The following is a 19,138-nucleotide window of genomic DNA, read 5'->3' as shown; positions in this document are numbered from 1 at the left end:
TGTGCGGGTGAAAGGGAAAGTGAGAAAAATTAAAGAAAACGCCACATTTGGAGCGGAAATCGCTGACTCGGCGCCGCCGGGACCTTCCGAAACTCCAAATAACCCTCAAATTCCCCCAAATTCCTCATTTTGTAATTGTTTTTGGTGAAACGGCCGTTAAGTGGAGCAGATCGTTGACCAGTTGGGGTCCTCCACCCAGTTCTTCCCCATTCCCGACCTCTCCACCACCTTCTCCGGGGGGGTGGAGGTGGAGATGGAGGTGGAGAGGTCCACAACCACCAACGTCCCCCAGTTCTCGGTGCTGTTGTGGCCACAACCCAACACTGGAGGGGTCAACGTAGAGCAAACTCCATCCCTGGTCAGAGCTGGGACACTCCTCCACGGGAGAGGTCCATCGGGAAGAAACAAAGTCGTTTTAAGTCAAAAAACAGGGATATTGGTCCAGGCGTGTGCATGCAGTGAGCTTTGGGTGGTATCTCAGAGGGGTTGGTGTTGCCCACGAGGTCCCACGCTGGCCGGGTTCTGCTCTTGAAGGAGTCAGACCCTTTGGCCACGGCCACGGCACGTTGGGAGGTGACTCCAACGGTCTTCCGAAAGCTCTTGTGACCGGTGGTGACACCGGTTCTCCTTCTCAGGCTCCTGAGGTCCCACCACGAGATGAGGTCCAGCTCCAGCAGGTCCCGGTGCACGACTGGGGCTCGGTGGAGGAGGAGACTTACCAAAACACCGGCGTCCAGCCCAAGGTGACATCGGCAACGCAGGAGCAGAAACATCTCCAGAGTCCGGTGAGTCCACTGCAGCTTTGGAAGCTCTTGGCCAAAACTCTTGGACGCCAACGGTTGAGTTGTCCGTGCCAGGAGAACGTGGCTGGTCTGGATTTCAGAGCTCGATGTTCTACAAGTGGAAGGAGCAGAAGATGACCCTGCACAGCCCTTTGTCTCTCCACTCTTTTGAGCTCTCAGCGTTCAAACTTCATTAATTTTGGGTTTTTTTTTGGGGGGGGGTTCCTTCAAATCTGCCTCTTTTTTCTTTTCTCCAGGCCAAGGTCCCGGGTGGCGCGAAGAGGGTGGAGAAGGAGAACCTCCACCACCATCCGGGGAGCGGTGAGGGCGTTTTCTTCGGTCACGGCGTCTTATATTTTGGGGAGGATCAAGCGGGTGCTGAGTCGTGGCGGGAACAGCCCTGGGTGATGAGAGCTGGTTGGGTGGGGGAACCTCTTGGTGACACCCCACCCAAAAAACCTCCTGGGCTTTCCTGCCCGAGGCGCAGGAGGACAAGGGAGGAGGTCATACCCGGTGGTTGCCCTCACCCTACCGGTCTTGCTGCCTGTCCCCCTCTTCTGCGGGGCCATATCTCAGCGCTGGGGGAGGTGGACGGGATGGTGGAGACCTCTTCTTCCAAGGAGACCACGCCCAAGCCATGGAGAACCCCCCCTTCTCCTTGGTGCCCCTCGGTTTCTACCTCGCCTCGGCTCGTCACCTTCTTTGGAGGCTTTAATGGATGGTTTCTCCTCAGTTGCAGGTGACCAGGAGTTCGGAGAAGGTCCAGGACCTTCCAGCAGGTTCGTTGGGTGGTGGGATGTCATCACCGAAGGGTTTGAGGTTGGAGCTGGAGGGTTGGAGGTCCAAGCAGGTCCCCAAGTGAGGGGGCTATGGTGGGTGGAGATGCAGCTTGGACATCGGGAGGTCCCTTCTCCCCTCAAATCCCACCCCCTGGGATGTTCTTCCCCATCCTCTCCTCCCACCGGAGCGGTGACCGGTTGCTCCAAGGGAGAGGGCTCTTCCCAAAACCAGTCGGAGTAACCAAGAGATCTTCAACAGGACAGGAGGTGATGACCCGTTGGATGTCCAACCTGTGAGACCGTCAGGAAGGAGCCCACCATGGTGGATGTGAGTAGTGGAACGGGTGAAGACGGGGAAGGGGGGACGGTGGCAGGAGGTGGAGGACCCACCACCTCTTGACCCCACCGCCTCTTTTCCCCCCCAGTTGCCAGCCCAGCTCCTACATGTTTGGTGGACGTCACCCGCCAGGGAAAGACATGATGACCCTGGAGTTTGTGGCTGTGTTGGCAGAACATTCTAACCGCAACGATCGAGCCACCATCTGCGTTGTCTTCTACAAAGAACCCGGTATCTGTGAACAATTCGCCAACATGGAGAAAAGGTACCCCCCAAAACCCCAAAATGGGTTGAATTGACCTCGAGGAGATGTTTCCATCGCAGTTCTTCTTCAGGAGGTTCAGCTCCAGCCTGAAGGACCTCACGGGAGGTTCTTACAGAGGTTGGAACCCTCAAATGGAGATGGCCCGGTGGAGTCGTAGCACTTGGTGGTGGCTCCAACCCAGTGACCAATGTTGACTTTGGTGGTCAAGGAAGTGACTGAGATTGACCTTGGTGGTCAACCAAGTGACCAATGTTGACCTTGGGAGTCAACCAAGTGAGCGAGGTTGACCACGGTGGCCAACAAAGTAACCAAGGTTGACCACGGTAGTCAACCAAGTGACCGAGGTTCACCATGATGGTCAACCAAGTGACTGACATTGATGTTGGTGGCCAACCAAGTGACTGACATTGACGTTGGTGGCCAACCAAGTGACTGAGGTTGACCATAGTGGCCAATCAAGTGGCTGAGGTTGACCTTGGTAGCCAACCAATTAACCACCGTTGACCTTGGTGGTCAACCAAATAACCATAAAGGCCAACCAAGTGACCGAGGCTGATGTTGGTGGCCAACCAAGTGACTGAGGTTGACCATCGTGGCCAATCAAGTGACCAAGGTTGACCTTGATGGGCAACCAAGTGACTGAGGTTGACCATAGTGGCCAATCAAGTGGCTGAGGTTCATCTTGGTGGTCAACCAAGTGACTGAGGTTGACCGTGATGGGCAACCAAGTAACTGAGGTTGACCACAGTGGGCAACGAAATAACTGAGGTTGACCACAGTGGCCAATCAAGTGGCCGGGGTTGATCTTGGTGGTCAACCAAGTGACTGAGGTTGACCATAGTGGCCAATCAAGTGGCTGAGGTTCATCTTGGTGGTCAACCAAGTGACTGAGGTTGACCATGATGGCCAACCAAGTAACCAAGGTTGACTTTGGTGGTCAACCAAGTGACCGAGGTTGACTTTGATGGTCAACCACATAACCAAGGTTGACCATGATGGTCAACCAAGTGACAAAGCTTCACCTTGGGGGTCAACCCAGTGACCGAGGTTGACCTTGGGGATCAACCCCAAGCCAACAAACTTCTCCTCTTCTTCTTCCAGAGACCGAGTGATCACGGGCAGCGCCCGGATCTCCCTTTCTCACCTGCAGGAAGGACCCATCTTCTACAGTTACGCTCAGGTGAACACCTTCAGTGAAGAGCGAGAGTGTGAGCTGGAGCACATTCCATTGGAGGCTTCCGACCTGCCCGACTCCTTCAGGAACAGAAACGCTCTCTTATTTCGTGTGTTGCACATACCCCAAAGCGAGATCAAAGCGGACGGTGAGAGCTGCTATTTACCCCCAAAATTGGGACCGGCCACCGTGGCGATGGTCTTTGTTCCACCAAACCCCATCATGGAGCTCAGCCGACCTCGGTGGCTCTGTTTTTGTCCCCAAATTCTTCCTTTTTATTCTTCTTCCTCTTCCATCTCCTTCAGGAACGTGGACCTTCTTCGAACACCTTGAGTGTAGTTTCCGCGGCAGCGGCGGAAGGTTTTCCAAACCCTTCAACCTGCAGAAGAAGATCTCCAGGTGCAAAATCCAGATGGACTATCTGGAACGGGACTTCTTCACTCGCACCACCTCCTGGAATTCTCTGGAGGAGATGGAGAAGAAGCTGGATAGGTACAAGGAGAGCGTCAACGTCATTCTGGGGGATGCTGAGACAGGAGAAGGCTTTCAGATCAACTGCAGTTCAGCCGTGGAAGCGGTAAATGTCCTTCAAAACCTTCAGGGGGAGTGGGCAAAGCCACCTCCTTCCTTTCAAGGGATGGTTTGGAGGGGTGAAGCTCAAAGTCTTCTCCTGCCCGGAGCGTGTAGGACCTTCCCAGGTGGCCATGTGGCACCAGGAATAAAGAGTTTGGTGGTCTTCCACCTCCCATCTTCCACCTCCCGTCTTCCACCTCCCGTCTTCCTCCCGGGACCAGGATCTTCTCAGAGAAGAAGTCTTGTCCAGCCCGGTGAAAGGTCTTCTCCTTATTCACCCTGTCCAGGTAGGAAGCAGTATCAAAGCCTTCGTAGAGACCATCATCAAGCGCCTGAAGAACGAGCAACGGCAACTTCCCAAGCTCCTCTTCGCCTTTCACGCCGCCGTCCGCTACAACGTGGTCCTCACCTCGGACATCCTGGCCAAGACTGAGAAGCGCCTGATGGTCATCGAGTTCTTTGAGGAAAGATACAAAGAACTGAGAGGAAAAAGGTACTTTAGATCCCTCAATCTTCTCCCGTGGGGACAACGGCGCCTTTAGAGAGCTCTGGGGCCCACCTCGGTTGTCCCCACCCGTCACTTTGGGCGCCGCGTGCTATCCTGAGGGGTCTTTGAAGGTGCGTAGACCCAGGTTTGGTGGCTTCCAGCTTGGTGGAGCCCATCTTGGCCACCCCATCTTGATCTTGGCCACCCCATCTTGATCTTGGCCACCCCATCTTGATCTTGGCCACCCCATCTTGATCTTGGCTACCCCAAGGGGCCTTTGAGGGTGCATAGAGGTGGATTGGTGGCTTCCAGCTTGGTGGGGCCCATCGTGGCCACCCCATCTTGATCTTGGCTACCCCAAGGGGCCTTTGAGGGTGCATAGAGGTGGATTGGTGGCTTCCAGCTTGGTGGGGCCCATCGTGGCCACCCCATCTTGATCTTGGCTACCCCAAGGGGCCTTTGAGGGTGCATAGAGGTGGATTGGTGGCTTCCAGCTTGGTGGGGCCCATCGTGGCCACCCCATCTTGATCTTGGCTACCCCAAGGGGCCTTTGAGGGTGCATAGAGGTGGATTGGTGGCTTCCAGCTTGGTGGGGCCCATCGTGGCCACCCCATCTTGATCTTGGCTACCCCAAGGGGCCTTTGAGGGTGCATAGAGGTGGATTGGTGGCTTCCAGCTTGGTGGGGCCCATCGTGGCCACCCCATCTTGATCTTGGCTACCCCAAGGGGCCTTTGAGGGTGCATAGAGGTGGATTGGTGGCTTCCAGCTTGGTGGGGCCCATCGTGGCCACCCCATCTTGATCTTGGCTACCCCAAGGGGTCTTTGAGGGTGCATAGAGGTGGATTTGTGGCTTCCAGCTTGGTGGGGCCCATCTTGGCCACCCCATCTTGATCTTGGCTACCCCAAGGGGTCTTTGAGGGAGCATAGCCGTGGGTTGGTGGCTTCCAGCTTGGTGGAGCCCATCTTGGCGGCTTGCAGCTTGGTGGAGCCCATCTTGGCGGCTTGCAGCTTGGTGGAGCCCATCTTGGCCACCCCATCTTGATCTTGGCTACCCCAAGGGGTCTTTGAGGGTGCATAGAGGTGGATTTGTGGCTTCCAGCTTGGTGGGGCCCATCTTGGCCACCCCATCTTGATCTTGGCCACCCCATCTTGATCTTGGCTATCCCAATGGGTCTTTGAGGGTGCCTAGCTATGGGTTGGTGGCTTCCAGCTTGGTGGAGCCCATCTTGGCCACTCCATCTTCATCTTGGCTACCCCAAGGGGTCTATGAGGGTGCATAGATGGAGGTTGGTGGCTTCCAGCTTGGGGGAGCCCATCTTGGGCACCTCGGGGCACTTTAAAGAGCGTCCGCCATCTCTGCTATCAGTTGTCCCCTGGAGATATCTTGAGTTGAGCTCTTTCCTGTCATCGGTGGTGGCGGAAATCTCCGTCCCACGTTGGGACAGGTCTCCCACCGCCATCTCAGAGGTCAGTAATGGAAAGTTGGACTTTTTTTGTGGAGTTTTGTTTTTTTTTTATTTTTTTTTTTCCGGCAGCAAATACTTCCCGGCTCTGAGGGAGATCTGTCTCCAGACCACCCATGGCACCTTGTGGATCTGGTTGCTCCCGCTGCTCTACGCCATCAAGGAGATGAAGGAGGACCTCTCTATCCAACACAAAGCCTTCACGCAGCTGAAGAAGGACGACGAGAACCAAAAGTGGGTCTGAAAGGCTGAGGTGGGATCAGGGGGGTGAGGAACTGTCCTGCTCCTCAAAACGCTTTTCGTTCCTTCTGCTCGGTGGCTTCTCAAGGGGCTGTCCCTTCTCCTTCACATGCAGTGGGCCCTGCCCCGTGGGGGTGGAAAGGTTGGTGGACCTCAAGGGAAAGATGGAGCTGGCTGCTCTGTGGTCTCATCCACAGAGCTGGGTTGGAAAGGTTGGAAGGAACCTTCAAAGATCATCTAGTCCAACCCTCCACCCGTGGACGGGGACACCTCCCACTAGATCGTGTTGCTTAAAGCCCCGTCCAGCCTGACCTTGACCACTGCCGATGGTGGGGAAGATGTTCCCGTCCTTCGAAGATGATCCTTGAAGGTCCCTTCCAACCCAAACCCAACCCAACCCCATCCTATGATCTTCCAGTAGGTCAGGTCCCTCAAAGCCCTGTCCAACCTGACCTTGAACACCTCCAACCACAGGGAAGATGTCCCTGTCCACAGCCTGGGGGGTGAACTAGATGATCTTTGAAGGAAGGTTGGCCACTTCCAACCTGACCCCAACCCCAACCCAACCCCTTCTATGATCTAGAGAAGGTCCCTCAAAGCCCCGTCCAACCTTGCCTTGAACGCTTCCAATGACGAGGCGCACGCAGCTTCTCTGGGCCGCCCGTTCCAGTGTCCCACCGCCCTCAGCCTGTGACATTTCTTCCTTAAGTCCCATCCAAATGGGACATCCAACGGTTGCCGTGGCCCCGGTAGAGGACCTCTGGGGTGGTTTGGGACGGAGCGGCCTCAAACTGGGACAACCTTGAACTTGGGCCTTGTTGAACTTCACAAGGTTGGCACGGGCTCCCTCCTCCAACCCGTCGAGGTCAACTCAAACCCCGAGTTTTGTCCTCGTGACCTTAAAGCGGGCGTAGAGTCACTCGCTGTCAAACGCGGGGCCACCACTGCGTCTACCAGTCACGGGGCCACCTCAAATGCCACCCGCATGCCTCCTGGTCCTCCAAAGTCCATCTCATGTTCTTGACTTGCTGTCCTAGGAAAGTCCTGAAGATGATTGGCATTCACAAGACCTTGATTAAAAGTTGCCTTCCGCTGGCAAAGAAGGTGGTGGAGATGGTGGCCTTGAAGAACTTCATCCGGGACCCTTTGCCTCACACTTGGCTTCCGCTCCAGCTCTTCTTGGAGAGTTTGTACATGCGCTTTGTGGACTCCAGAAGAGACGCGTCCCCAGTGCCTGTAAGGACAACTGACTGGTGGGAGACCTTCTTCTGCTCTGCGGGGAGCGGTGGGGGTTGCTTAAACGTGGGGCAGAACGTGTCCATGGTCCCTGCAGAGATCTTCAGCAGGCCGGAAGGACTTAGTTGGAGAAAGAGAGTTGGATGTTGGGGCCGGAAGAGAGGAAATCCCTTTCCTCTCGCCAGAAAACTTCATGTTTTTGGGTTTCCTGGTGGAAACTTCTCAGCTGTGGGAGCAGAAACCTTCTCGGTTGTGGTCCTTCATCTCTCTCTGTCCCCTTTTCAGGACGACTATTTGAACGCATTATTGGAAAGAATCTCCAGAGGGGTGGACTCTTGGATCGAAGACATGTGAGCGGGGGCTCCTCGAGAGGAGAAGGCGCCGTAACGCCGGCGGGGATGGGGGTGGGGAGGGATGGGTGGGCGGAACTCCGACTGAGCAGAAAGAAGGTGGATGCCACGATTTGCCCGTCACGTTTTTGGCATGTCCTTAACCCCACGCCGTGGTTGAAGAGCTTGGAGACCCTCCAGGGTCATGGGAACGTGCCCACCTCTCCCAGCGGCGGGCGGCGGTGGTTGGGGTGAGGTGAGGACCGGTGAAAGCAGCTGCAAGAAGCGTTTGGTCCTTTCCCACCTCCGCAGGTCTTCGAAGCCACTGCCGAAGGCCACGAAGGAGGACGAGGTCTTGCAGTGTCTGAACTTGGTCTACATGTTGCTGAAGCTTTTCTTGGGGGACCTGATGAAGCAGGTGGCATTCGGCCCCATGATGACAATGCTGCGGATATTCGAGAAGTTTGTCGGCCCAGCGGATTCGCTGCGAGAGAACAAGGTGAGAAGGAGGTCTCCGGTTTCCTTCATGAGCATTTGACCTCCTCTTTTGGAACCGAGGAGAACCCGGAGCTTCTGGTTCATTCTTCTCGCCTTTGGGTTTCTCAAGGAATTCCGGCAGTTGGCTTTGGTGGAAAGGTTTCAGGAGTTTTCAAGTTTCACCAAGCCGTGGCTGACGAAATACTTCCAGAAGGCCCCCACGAATGAGAAGTCCTTCCTGGAGAACATTGAGGTGAGTGACGAAACCCGGAGGCCAACATGAGCCTCAACCCTTGGGAGATCTCGGCGTTCCTTGAGGTCAACGGGTGGGTTTGGCTCTTCCTCTGTAGATGTGGCAGCAGCTGCTTTCGGTGGAGATCCTCTGCGCCGACTGGACCACGGAGTGGCGGAAATTGCTCCACAACATGTTCGAGACGTGGTTGACGCAGGTGAGGCGTGGACAACCCCCTCCAGCTGGTTGGGGAATTGATGCTCTTCACCGACGCCGGGTTTCGCCGCCGTCATCGTTTTGGTGGTGGAACTCCAGCCGGGTTGGTATGAGCAGCTGCCCCATAAGCGTTTCTCCGCCGTAGATTCATGACAAACACTTAATGGGCTTCTACGAGGCGTTCCTGATGACGGAGAAGCAGTATGAGGTGGAGTTGGAGACCTCCTTCACCAATTGCGTCATCCAGTGGATCAGAACGCTGGATAAAAGCAAGGTAGGAAAGCTGCTGTCCCACCTCGCTTCTACTGGAGACCTCTACGGCTCCGGCTTTGCTGGATCACCTCAGGGTGCCGAGGACCTGCTTGGGGACCTCCCCGAAACTCCGCCCTGAGGTCGCTGAGGTTGAATCCGGCTCCGCGCTAAAGTAGAAACCTTCTACGGTCGCTTGGAAGGAGGTTGTGGGGAGGTGGTGGTGGTGGTGGTTGGTCTTTTCTCCTGACGAACATGAAGAAACGGCCTCAGGCGTCCCCGAGATGGATATGAGGAGAAATTTCTGCTCCAAAAAGGGTTGTGGAGCGTTGGAATGGGATGTCCGGGGAAGTGGTGGAGTGCACTTGGGTGGAGAAACCCTGGAGGGCTTTAGAAGTTGGGTAGATGTGGCGCTGAGGGACGTAGGGGTTTAGTGGTGGGGGTGTTGGGTTGACGGTTGGACTTGATGATCTCGAAGGGCCCTCCCAGCCTTGACGACTGGATGATTCCGTGCTTCATCCTCCTGATATCCCCTTCCGGATGTTTCCCTACCCTGAAGGCCCCTCGTTGGCTTTTCGCAGAGCCGTGTTTGGGAGATGACTCCACTGCAGCACTTCACCCATCGAAGGGGGGGGGGAGGGGGGGAACCACCCCCCAAAAAACCCCCAAACCCCACATTTTCCTCAGCCCTTGTGCAATCATAACCATTCTATAAGCCCAACCCCGGCAGCGAGGAGGTGACTTCATCTGAGCCACCTCTTGGAGGTCTTCAAGGCCAAGGTTGGATGAGACTTGGAGCAATTTGGACTAGCGGAAGGTGGCCAGTGGCAAGTGGAGGGGGTGTGGTGGAACCGGATGGTCTTGAAGGTCCCTCCCAACCCAAAGCGTTGCGTTTTTCCATGATAAATCATAAGAAATGACGCGTTCGGAGCGGACGCGTTGGGTGGCAGTTGCTCCGGGTGCCCAAGAAGACATTCTCGCCTGCCTCGTTGCGGCGGAAGGTCCAAGGGAAGGAGAAAAACCTCTTTGGGGAAGATCTTTGCTGGGTTAGAAGAGCGGGGCAAGGTCTTTGGGAACCATCAGCCGGGCCACGAAACCCTTAAAGAGGAACAATTTCTCACCCTTCCAGGAATTGGCGTTGAAGTTCAGACCACCCGTGTTGCTTGAGACGAAGAAACCGGCTGCTGGGAAGGTGCTTTCCGTCCTGGTGGAGAAGATGTGTTGGGAGGTGAAGAGGTTGGAAAGTCTCACCGCGTTTCACGAGAACACCGGCTCCGTCCTGGCAAACCTCCTCGCCACGCCGGGGCTCTGCGATCTCATTGCTGCTGTCCGTGAGTGTCCCACCCCTCTCTTTCCTCCTCGACCCTGAGGGCTTTCCTTGGGAGGAGCTCTTGGGTGGTGTAGGAGATGGATGGGAAGAGCAGGTCTTCTCGCTGGCACCTTGCGATTTGGTTGGAGATGGGAAATGGGAGAAGGGGGTGGAAAAATGAGCTGGGAAAATGAAGTTTCACTCCAGAAATGGAGAGGAACGTCTTGGTTTCATGTCAGAAATGTAGAGAAACATCTAGGTTTCACTCCAGGAATTGAGAAACATCTTGGTTTCTATCCATGAGTGGAGAGAAACGTCTTGGTTTCACTCAAGGAATGGAGAGGAACATCTTGGTTTCACTCCAGGAGTGGAGAAACGTCCTTGTTTCACTCCAGGAATGGAGAGGAACATCTTGCTTTCTATCCATGAGTGGAGAGAAACGTCTTGGTTTCACTCCAGGAATGGAGGAAAACGTCTTGGTTTCATTCCATGAGTGGAGAAACGTCTTGATTACTCTCCAGGAATGGAGAAACATCTTGGTTTCACACTAGGAGTGGAGAAACGTCCTTGTTTTACTCCAGGAATGGAGAGGAACATCTTGGTTTCACTCCAGGAGTGGAGAAACGTCTTGGTTTCACTCCAGGAATGGAGAGGAACGTCTTGGTTTCACACTAGGAGTGGAGAAATGTCCTTGTTGCACTCCAGGAATGGAGAGGAACGTCTTGGTTTCTCTCCAGGAGTGGAGAAACGTCCTTGTTTCACTCCAGAAATGGAGAGGAACGTCGTGGTTTCACTCCAGGAATGGAGAAATATCTTGGTTTGACTCCAGAATGGAGAAAAACAACTTGGTTTTATTCCAGGAGTGGAGAAACGTCCTTTTTGCACTCCAAGAATGGAGAGGAACGTCTTGGTTTCTGTCCAGGAATGGAGAAACGTCTTGGTTTCACACTAGGAGTGGAGAAACGTCCTTGTTTCACTCCAGGATTGGAGAAAAACATCTTGGTTTCTCTCCAGGAGTGGAGAAAGATCTTGGTTTCACACTAGGAGGGGAGAAACGTCCTTGTTTCACTCCAGGAATGGAGAGGAACATCTTGGTTTCTGTCCACGAGTGGAGAGAAATGTATTGGTTTCACTCCAGGAGTGGAGAAACCTCTTGATTTCTCTCTAGAAATGGAGAAATGTCTTGGTTTCACCCTGGGAGTGGAGAAATGTCCCTGTTTCACTCCAAGAATGGAGAGGAACATCTTGGTTTCTGTCCACGAGTGGAGAGAAATGTATTGGTTTCACTCCAGGAGTGGAGAAACCTCTTGATTTCTCTCTAGAAATGGAGAAATGTCTTGGTTTCACCCTGGGAGTGGAGAAATGTCCCTGTTTCACTCCAAGAATGGAGAGGAACATCTTGGTTTCACTCCAGAAATGGAGAGGAACGTCTTGTTTTCTCTCTAGGAGTGCAGAAACATCTTGGTTTGACTCCATAATGGGGAAAAACATCTTGGTTTTATTCCAAGAGTGGAGAAACATCCTTGTTGCACTCCAAGAATGGAGAGGAACGTCTTGGTTTCACTCCAGGAATGGAGAAACGTCCTTGTTGCACTCCAGGAATGGAGAGGAATGTCTTGGTTTCACTCCAGGAGTGGAGAAATGCTTTCGTTTTCACTCCTGAAGTGGAGAAACATCTTGATTTCTCTCCAGGAATGGAGAGGAACATCTCGGTTTCACTCCAGAAGTGGAGAGGAACATCTTGGTTTCTCTCCAGGAGTGGAGAAACGTCCATGTTTCACTCCAGGAGTGGAGAGGAACATCTCGGTTTCACTCCAGAAGTGGAGAGGAACATCTTGGTTTCTCTCCAGGAGTGGAGAAACGTCCATGTTTCTCTCCAGGAGTGGAGAGGAACATCTCGGTTTCACTCCAGGAGTGGAGAAACGTCTTGGTTTCTCTCTAGGATTGGAGAAAAGTCTTGGTTTCACTCCAGGAATGGAGAGGAACATCTCGGTTTCGCTCCAGGAGTGGAGAAACGTCTCGGTCTCCTTGTCCCCGTCCCAACGCTGTTGTCGTTGTGCGCTCAACGCCGTTGTGGAGTTGTGGAGAGGAAGACAGTGAGTGGTTTCTTAGTGGTCCCTGTAGTTTCCTTGGTGGTCCCCGTCGTTTCCTTGGTGGTCCCCATGGTTTCCTAGGTGGTCCCCATGCTTTCTGTGATGGTCCCCATGCTTTCTGTGGTGGTCCCCATGGTTTCTTCAGTGGTCCTTATGGTTTCCTCGGTGGTTCCCATGGTTTCCTCATTGGTCCCTATAGTTTCTTTGGTGGTCCCAGTGGTTTCCTAGGTGGTCCCCATAGTTTCCTGGTGGTCCCTGTGGTTTTTTAGGTGGTCCCTGTGCTTTCCGTGGTGGTCCCAGTGGTTTCCTAGTGGCCCCTGTAGTTTCCTCGGTGGTCCCCGTGGTTTCTTAGGTGGTCCCCATGGTTTTCAAGGTGGTCCTTGTAGTTTCTTAGGTGGTCCAGTGGTTTCCTAGGTGGTCCCTGTAGCTTCCTAGCTGTCCCTGTGGTTTCCTAGGTGGTCCCCATGGTTTCCCAGGTGGTCCCTGTGGTTTCTTAGGTGGTCCCTGTGGTTTCCTTGGTGGTCTCCGTGGTTTCTTAGGTGGTCCCTGTAGTTTCCTTGGTGGTCCCTATGGTTTCCCAGGTGGTCCCTGTGGTTTCTTAGGTGATCCCCATGGTTTCCTAGGTGGTCCCTGTAGTTTCCTGATGGTCCCTGTGGTTTCCTGGTGGTCCCAGTGGTTTCCTAGGTAGTCCCCGTAGTTTCCTGGTGGTCGCCATGGTTTCCAAGGTGGTCCCCGTGGTTTCTTCGGTGGTCCCCGTGGTTCCTTTCGGGCAGGGGGGATATTGGGTTTCCCAAAGGAAATTTGGGATTGTCCCAAGATGCCAATTTTGATGGGCGAGCGAGAAAAGCAACCGCTGACCTCCCCTCCCCACCGGTGGGGTGACGGACCCCCTCCAACTGGAAGCTCTTCCCGCAGAGGAAGAAGACCTTCAGAAGAAATCCAGGCGAGCAATTGCCGGCTGTCTTTCACCAAACTTCCCGTATTTCGTAGGAGAATCGGAGCGCAAGTTTCCCGTCCAGCTCAGCGACGGCGCCCAGAACCTCCTTGAGCAGGTGTACGAGCTCTCCAGCTTCTTGGGCCACCGCGTCCTCCAGGGAGACGTTCCCTGCAGTGTCCTCTCCAACATCTTGAAGGATAAGGTGACGTTCACGAAGATGCTGTGCACCTGCGGTAAGTCGGGATTCGCCAACGCGGGTGTTTTTTCGGTAGCCGACGTGGCCACCGGGAGAAACGTCTTACGGGGCGGTTCATGGAAAACGCGAAGGAAAATGAAAATTATCCAAAAAAACCCCACAAAACCCCCCAAAATTGAATTGGGTTCAAAAAAACTTGAAGCGGAAATGGAAATTGTTGGTGGCGGAGGGGATTTTGAAGCAATTTGAGAAGGGGGAAGGAGGGACAACGCTCGGGCTTTGTCGAGGTGAGGAGAGTTTCGGGGGGTTTGCGGGGTTTATTGTAAAATTTTGGGGGGTTTGTGGGGTTTATTTTAAAATTTTGGGGTGGTTGGGGGGTTTATTTTAAAATTTTGGGGTTTTTTGTGGGGTTTATTTTAAATTTTGAGGTTTTTTGTGGGGTTTATTTTAAAATTTTGGGGTGTTTGGGTTTTTTTTTTTAAATTTGGGTTTTTTTGTGGGGTTTATTTTAAAATTTTGGGTTTTTTTGTGGGGTTTATTTTAAAATTTTGGGGTGTTTGGGGGGTTTATTTTAAAATTTTGGGGTTTTTTGGGGTTTATTTAAAAATTTTGGGGTTTTTTGCGGGGTTTATTTTAAAATTTTGGGGTTTTTTTGTGGGGTTTATTTTAAAATTTTGGGTTTTTTTGTGGGGTTTATTTTAAAATTTTGGTTTTTTTTGCGGGGTTTATTTAAAAATTTTGGGGTGTTTGTGGGGTTTATTTAAAATTTTGGGTTTTTTTGCGGGGTTTATTTTAAAATTTTGAGGTGTTTGGGGGGTTTATTTAAAAATTTTGGGGTTTTTTGTGGGGTTTATTTTAAAAATTTGGGGTTTTTGCGTTTTTTTTAAATTTTGGGGTTTTAGTGGGGTTTATTTTAAAATTTTGGGGTTTTTTGCGGGGTTTATTTTAAAATTTTGGAGGTTTTGAGGGGGTTATTTTAAAATTTTGGGGTTTTTTTTGTGATTTATTTTAAATTTTGTGGGTTTTTTGCGGGGTTTATGTCAAGGGTGGCGGTGGTGCATCTTCCCGGATTCACGCGTTGACTTGAAGCCAACTCCGGCTCTGATCGATGAAAAACCAGAGGAAAGGGGGCAAATCCCTCCGATTCTGCTAAAAGGAGGAACTTTCTCCGCGTTTTTGGCATTTTCAGGGGCAAATCCATCAAAATCTGCTCTGCGAATAGTTTTTTTTTCCATATTTTTGGTGGCTTTGGGGGCACGTCTGTCAAATTCTGCTTCGAGAATACGTTTTATCCATATTTTTAGCATTTTTTTGGGGGCAGATCTTCCAAATTCTGCTCTGAGAATACACTTTATCCGTATTTTTGGCGGTTTTGGGAGCAAGTCCATCAAATTCTGCTCCAAGAACAAACTTTATTCATATTTTTTGCAGTTTTGGGGGCAAATCCATCAAATTCTGCTCCGAGAATAAAATGTTTCAATATTTTTGGTGGTTTTTTGACATAAAATCCATCAAATTTTGCTAAAAGAATAAACTTTATTCATATTTTTGGTGGGTTTTGATATCAAATCCATCAAATCCTCTTCCAAGAATAAACTTTATCGATAGTTTTGGTGGTTTTGGGGGCAAATCCATCAAATTCTGCTCCGCGAATAAACTTTATTAATATTTTTGGCATTTTCAGGGGTAAATCCTCCAAATTCTGCTCCGACAATAAACTTTATCAATATTTTTGGTGGTTTGGGGGGCAAGTCCTCCAATTCCTACACCGTGAATAAGCTTTATCCATATTTTTGGAGGGTAAATTCTCCGAATTTTTCTCCGAGAATAACCTTCATCCATATTTTTGGTGGTTTTGGGGGCAATTTCTCCAAATTCTGGAAAAAGAATAAACTTTATTGATATTTTTGGTGGGTTTTGACATCAAATACATCAAATTCTGCTCCGAGAAGAAACTTCATTGATATTTTTGGCATTTTTGGGCCAAGTCCTCCAAATCCTGCTCTGAGAATAAACTTTATGCACATTTTTGGTGGTTTTTTGGGGGCAAATCCATCAAATTCTGCTCCGTGAATAAACTTTATCGATATTTTTGGTGGTTTGGGGGAAGTCCCTCAAATTCTGCTCCAAGAATAAACTTTACTGACGTTTTCGGTGGCTTTTGATGTCAAATCCTGCTCCGAGAAGAAACTTCATCCACATTTTTGGTGGGTTTTTTGGGGGGCAAGTCCTCCAAATCCTGCTCCAAGGATAAACTCTATCGACATTTTTTGTGGTTTCGGGGGCAAAGCTGTCAAATTCTGCTCTGCGAATAAACTTTATGGATATTTGTGGTGTTTTTTTTGGGGCATATCCATCAAATACTGCTCCGACAATAAACTTTATCCACATTTTTGGTGGGTTTTTTTGGAGCAAGTCCTCCAAATCCTGCTCCGCAAATAAACTTTATCAATATTTTTGGTGGTTTTTGATGTCAAATACATCAAATTCTGCTCCGAGTATAAACTTTATTGATATTTTGGGGGCAAGTCCTCCGATTCCTACTCCGATAGTAAACTTTATTGATATTTTTGGTGGGTTTGGCAGCAGGTTTTCCACATCTCATCGCTTTTTTGGGGTTTTTTGCGTCATGTTCCTCTTCTCTTCCCAGCGGTTCTCCTTCACCTCTGGGACTTCTTTTTTCCCCCAGATCCCTCTTTCTCCACGTGCATAACGCAAGTGCTGAAGGTCAGGACGCAAGAGTTTGGCCAACTGGAAGAGCAGAAGAGGCAAAGACGTTCTTTCCTCTGCCTGTGCCGCAGCATTGAGGACGTGGTGAAAGGTACCCGTTGGGTTAACGGAGCGTCTTCTGTGGTGGTTGAGTGGGGAGATGCCTCCTAAGATGTAGAGTCTCACGGCGGGTGGGAGGGAGAGGCCATCAGGGCACCCGTTGACGTTGGGTCAACGTTGGGACAACCCGTTGGCGCGTCTTCGTTGGCGGAGAGAGGCGTGACGCGGGTTCCTTCTTGTCGTTGCCGCCCGGTTTAGTGAACAGAAACCCTGTGGATATGAGCGTCGTTGACAGCGGCAGTTTGAGGGACCAGATGGCGGTGAGGCTGTTCTCCGTCAACGGCGAGAGCATGGTGCAACCACACCCCCTCGACAATTATAGCCCCATGATGCAAAAACTGGCCGTGGTGGAGAAAAGCCAATGTTTCCGGCGGCTGTGGAAGATGACGGCCCAGCAGATCGAGGCCACCGGACCTGAAGGTCAAGTCCTCTCCATAGAAGATGTGCGAGAGAATATTTATAAGCCGGCCATCGCTGCCTTTCAGAAGACCTACCTGTCCCTCAAAGACTTCTCCATCACCCTCGGGATGGTGAAGAGCCAGTTTGAGAAGCTGCTGGGAGACAAGGAGAGGCTCCTGGAGGAGTTTAAGATCATGGAGAAGAGCGAAGAGCCGAGGGGTGGCACAGCTGCCTGGATCACGGGGGCGGTGGAGAGGATTGAGAACTACCTCACCCTCTCCAAGGTGGTCAACACGGCCAAGATGATCGATGCCCTACGACAGAAGCTCGGGCTGGAGGGGGACTTCCAGATCCTCAGCGACCTGACGAAATACGTACGTAGGAGGCGCGCGGGCAGCTGGCTTGGTCGCTCGCGGGGGGATAATCCAGGTAGACAGGTCCATCAGGTGGCTCGTGCTTAAGTCCTCCTCAGTGGGATTCATAGAATCATAGAATGGGTTGGGTTGGAAGGGACCTTGAAGATCATCGAGTTCCAACCCCCTGCCCTGGGCAGGGACACCTCCCACCAGCCCAGGCTGCTCCAAGCCCCATCTAACCTGGCCTTGAACACCTCCAGGGATGGGGCAGCCACAGCTTCTCGGGGCAACCTGCCCCAGGGGCTCACCACCCTCAGAGTGAAACATTTCTTCCTCATATCTCATCTAAATCTACATTTTTTCCAGTTTGAAGCCATCACCCCTCGTCCCATCACTCCATGTCTTTGTAACAAGTCCCTCCCCAGCTCTCCTGGAGCCCCTTTAGGCACTGGAAGGGGCTCTCAGGTCTCCCTGGAGCCTTCTCTTCTCCAGGCTGAACCCCCCCAACTCTCCCAGCCTGTCCTCCCAGCAGAGGTTCTCCAGCCCTCGCTGCATCTCCGGGGCCTCCTCTGGCCCCGCTCCACCAGGTCCATGTCCTTCTTATGTTGGGGGCTCCAGAGCTGGATGCAGTACTCCAGGTGGGGTCTCACCGGAGCAGAGTAGAGGGGCAGAATCCCCTCCCTCGACCTTCTGGCCACACTTTTGATGCAGCCCAGGACATGGTTGGCCTTCTGGGCTGCAATCGCGCATCGCCGGCTCACATTGAGCTTCTCATCCACCAACACCCCTAGGTCCTTCTCCTCAGGGCTGCTCTTCAGCCCTCCTCTTCCATTAAACTGAAGGAATTGCTTCCAGTTGCCTCTTCCTATTCACCCCGGAGGCCTACGGGGATGACGTCAGGAGCGGACTTGGGTTTGAGGCCGAGATCTCATCTTATTTGGGGTGGAGGAGGCAGAACCGAGCTTCTTCCCGTCTCTTCCCGATAGACACACACTGATTTTTGTTTCTTTTTTCTTTCTTTTTTTTCCAGGAAGAGGAGGAATTCAAGAACAAGCGCCTGGATTTCATGACCAAAGACTTGATGAAAGTGAAAAAGAGTTTGACTGACATCCCCCAGGGAGTCTTGGACTTTCTGAGGGAACTTCTGGAATGCGCGAGCAAAGGTTTCACCTCCTGGATCAAGACCATCATAAAAGGTGGGCTGGAAGGAAGGAAGGAAGGGAGGAAGTCATCAGATTCAGAGGGACATCACTTCGTCCTTGTCTGTCCCCACATCCAACACAGCGTTTGGGGAATCCTCAACCCTCTCTCTCAATTTTTCTTATTTTTGCTTTATTTCCCCGTCCTCAGACAAGACGGAAATCCCCGTTTTTGTGGATTTGGCCTCGATTTCCGCGGGGGAAAACGATATGGATATAGACAAGGTGAGGTTCTTCCGCGACGCCATGGCTGCTTCTGCCCCCATCGTGTTCGACCTGAGCCCCACGGATGGTTTCGAGCAGTTCTCGAAGAATCTGTCTTTCATCGGAGAAGCCATCGCCAAGGACCCGAAGCTTCCCAAGAAGCTGGTGAGTCTTCAAGTCCCCATGTCCCAAAGTCACTTGGACTCTTGCCCTGAGGCCAAGTTGCTCCCGTGTAGGTGTCCAGCACCAGTTGAGATGGTTTCTCCATGTGGGGCAGCAGGACGCGGGCAAAGTCCGTGCTCTTTATGGAGCAGAAACCTGGTGGAACATCTCAAACGACCTTACGCACGTGGGTGGGCAACTGGAGGAGACCCAGTAGGCGTTGGGAATAAGGAGGAGACGGGTTCAGGCGTCTGCAGTTGAGGATGGTGGAATAGTTGAGGTCGGGAGGGACCTCTGGAGATCGTCTGGTCTAAATCCCCCGCTTAAAAAATGTGTTGGTTAAAAAAGCCGTGTCCGGTTGGGTTTTGGGCATCTCCAAGGCTGGAAGACTCCAGAACCTCATTCGGAATTCGACAGAAGCGGCTTTGCGTCCCTCGTGTTCCGTCACTCTGTTCCCCACCAAACCCGGAGCGGAGGAGAAGACCTTTGCCACGTGCCAACGCTGTGGGGTGTGGGGATGGGGCCAACTCTGGGGCTGTGTCTCCTCAGAAACTATGGAAAGATCCATCCAGAGAAGAAACGGTTCCGGAAACCCCCATCTTACATCAGATTTG

General features: G+C 52.2%; 1 protein-coding gene across 1 annotated transcript in view; it reads left to right on the top strand.

Moving 5' to 3' along the window:
• Positions 1 to 19,138, top strand: part of LOC104284894 (E3 ubiquitin-protein ligase RNF213-like) — a gene marked incomplete at its 5' end in the record, with an annotated part of 43,517 nt that overhangs the window by 2,466 nt on the left and 21,913 nt on the right. The window contains 21 exons of the mRNA XM_009883273.1: positions 200 to 337; positions 636 to 785; positions 1,040 to 1,103; positions 1,522 to 1,654; positions 1,987 to 2,163; positions 3,265 to 3,485; positions 3,643 to 3,914; positions 4,198 to 4,403; positions 5,934 to 6,095; positions 7,139 to 7,337; positions 7,623 to 7,687; positions 7,979 to 8,165; positions 8,274 to 8,396; positions 8,494 to 8,592; positions 8,737 to 8,865; positions 9,970 to 10,171; positions 13,233 to 13,412; positions 16,065 to 16,196; positions 16,403 to 16,977; positions 17,990 to 18,155; positions 18,310 to 18,527. Coding sequence (XP_009881575.1) covers positions 200 to 337; positions 636 to 785; positions 1,040 to 1,103; positions 1,522 to 1,654; positions 1,987 to 2,163; positions 3,265 to 3,485; positions 3,643 to 3,914; positions 4,198 to 4,403; positions 5,934 to 6,095; positions 7,139 to 7,337; positions 7,623 to 7,687; positions 7,979 to 8,165; positions 8,274 to 8,396; positions 8,494 to 8,592; positions 8,737 to 8,865; positions 9,970 to 10,171; positions 13,233 to 13,412; positions 16,065 to 16,196; positions 16,403 to 16,977; positions 17,990 to 18,155; positions 18,310 to 18,527 — 3,798 coding nt within the window. The remainder of the gene's footprint in view (positions 1 to 199; positions 338 to 635; positions 786 to 1,039; positions 1,104 to 1,521; positions 1,655 to 1,986; positions 2,164 to 3,264; positions 3,486 to 3,642; positions 3,915 to 4,197; positions 4,404 to 5,933; positions 6,096 to 7,138; positions 7,338 to 7,622; positions 7,688 to 7,978; positions 8,166 to 8,273; positions 8,397 to 8,493; positions 8,593 to 8,736; positions 8,866 to 9,969; positions 10,172 to 13,232; positions 13,413 to 16,064; positions 16,197 to 16,402; positions 16,978 to 17,989; positions 18,156 to 18,309; positions 18,528 to 19,138) is intronic.

Source organism: Charadrius vociferus, unplaced genomic scaffold (genome assembly GCF_000708025.1).
Source record: "Charadrius vociferus isolate BGI_N301 unplaced genomic scaffold, ASM70802v2 scaffold504, whole genome shotgun sequence".
In the NCBI taxonomy this organism is placed as follows: Eukaryota; Metazoa; Chordata; class Aves; order Charadriiformes; family Charadriidae; genus Charadrius; species Charadrius vociferus.
This window is presented reverse-complemented; position numbering and strand designations above follow the sequence as displayed.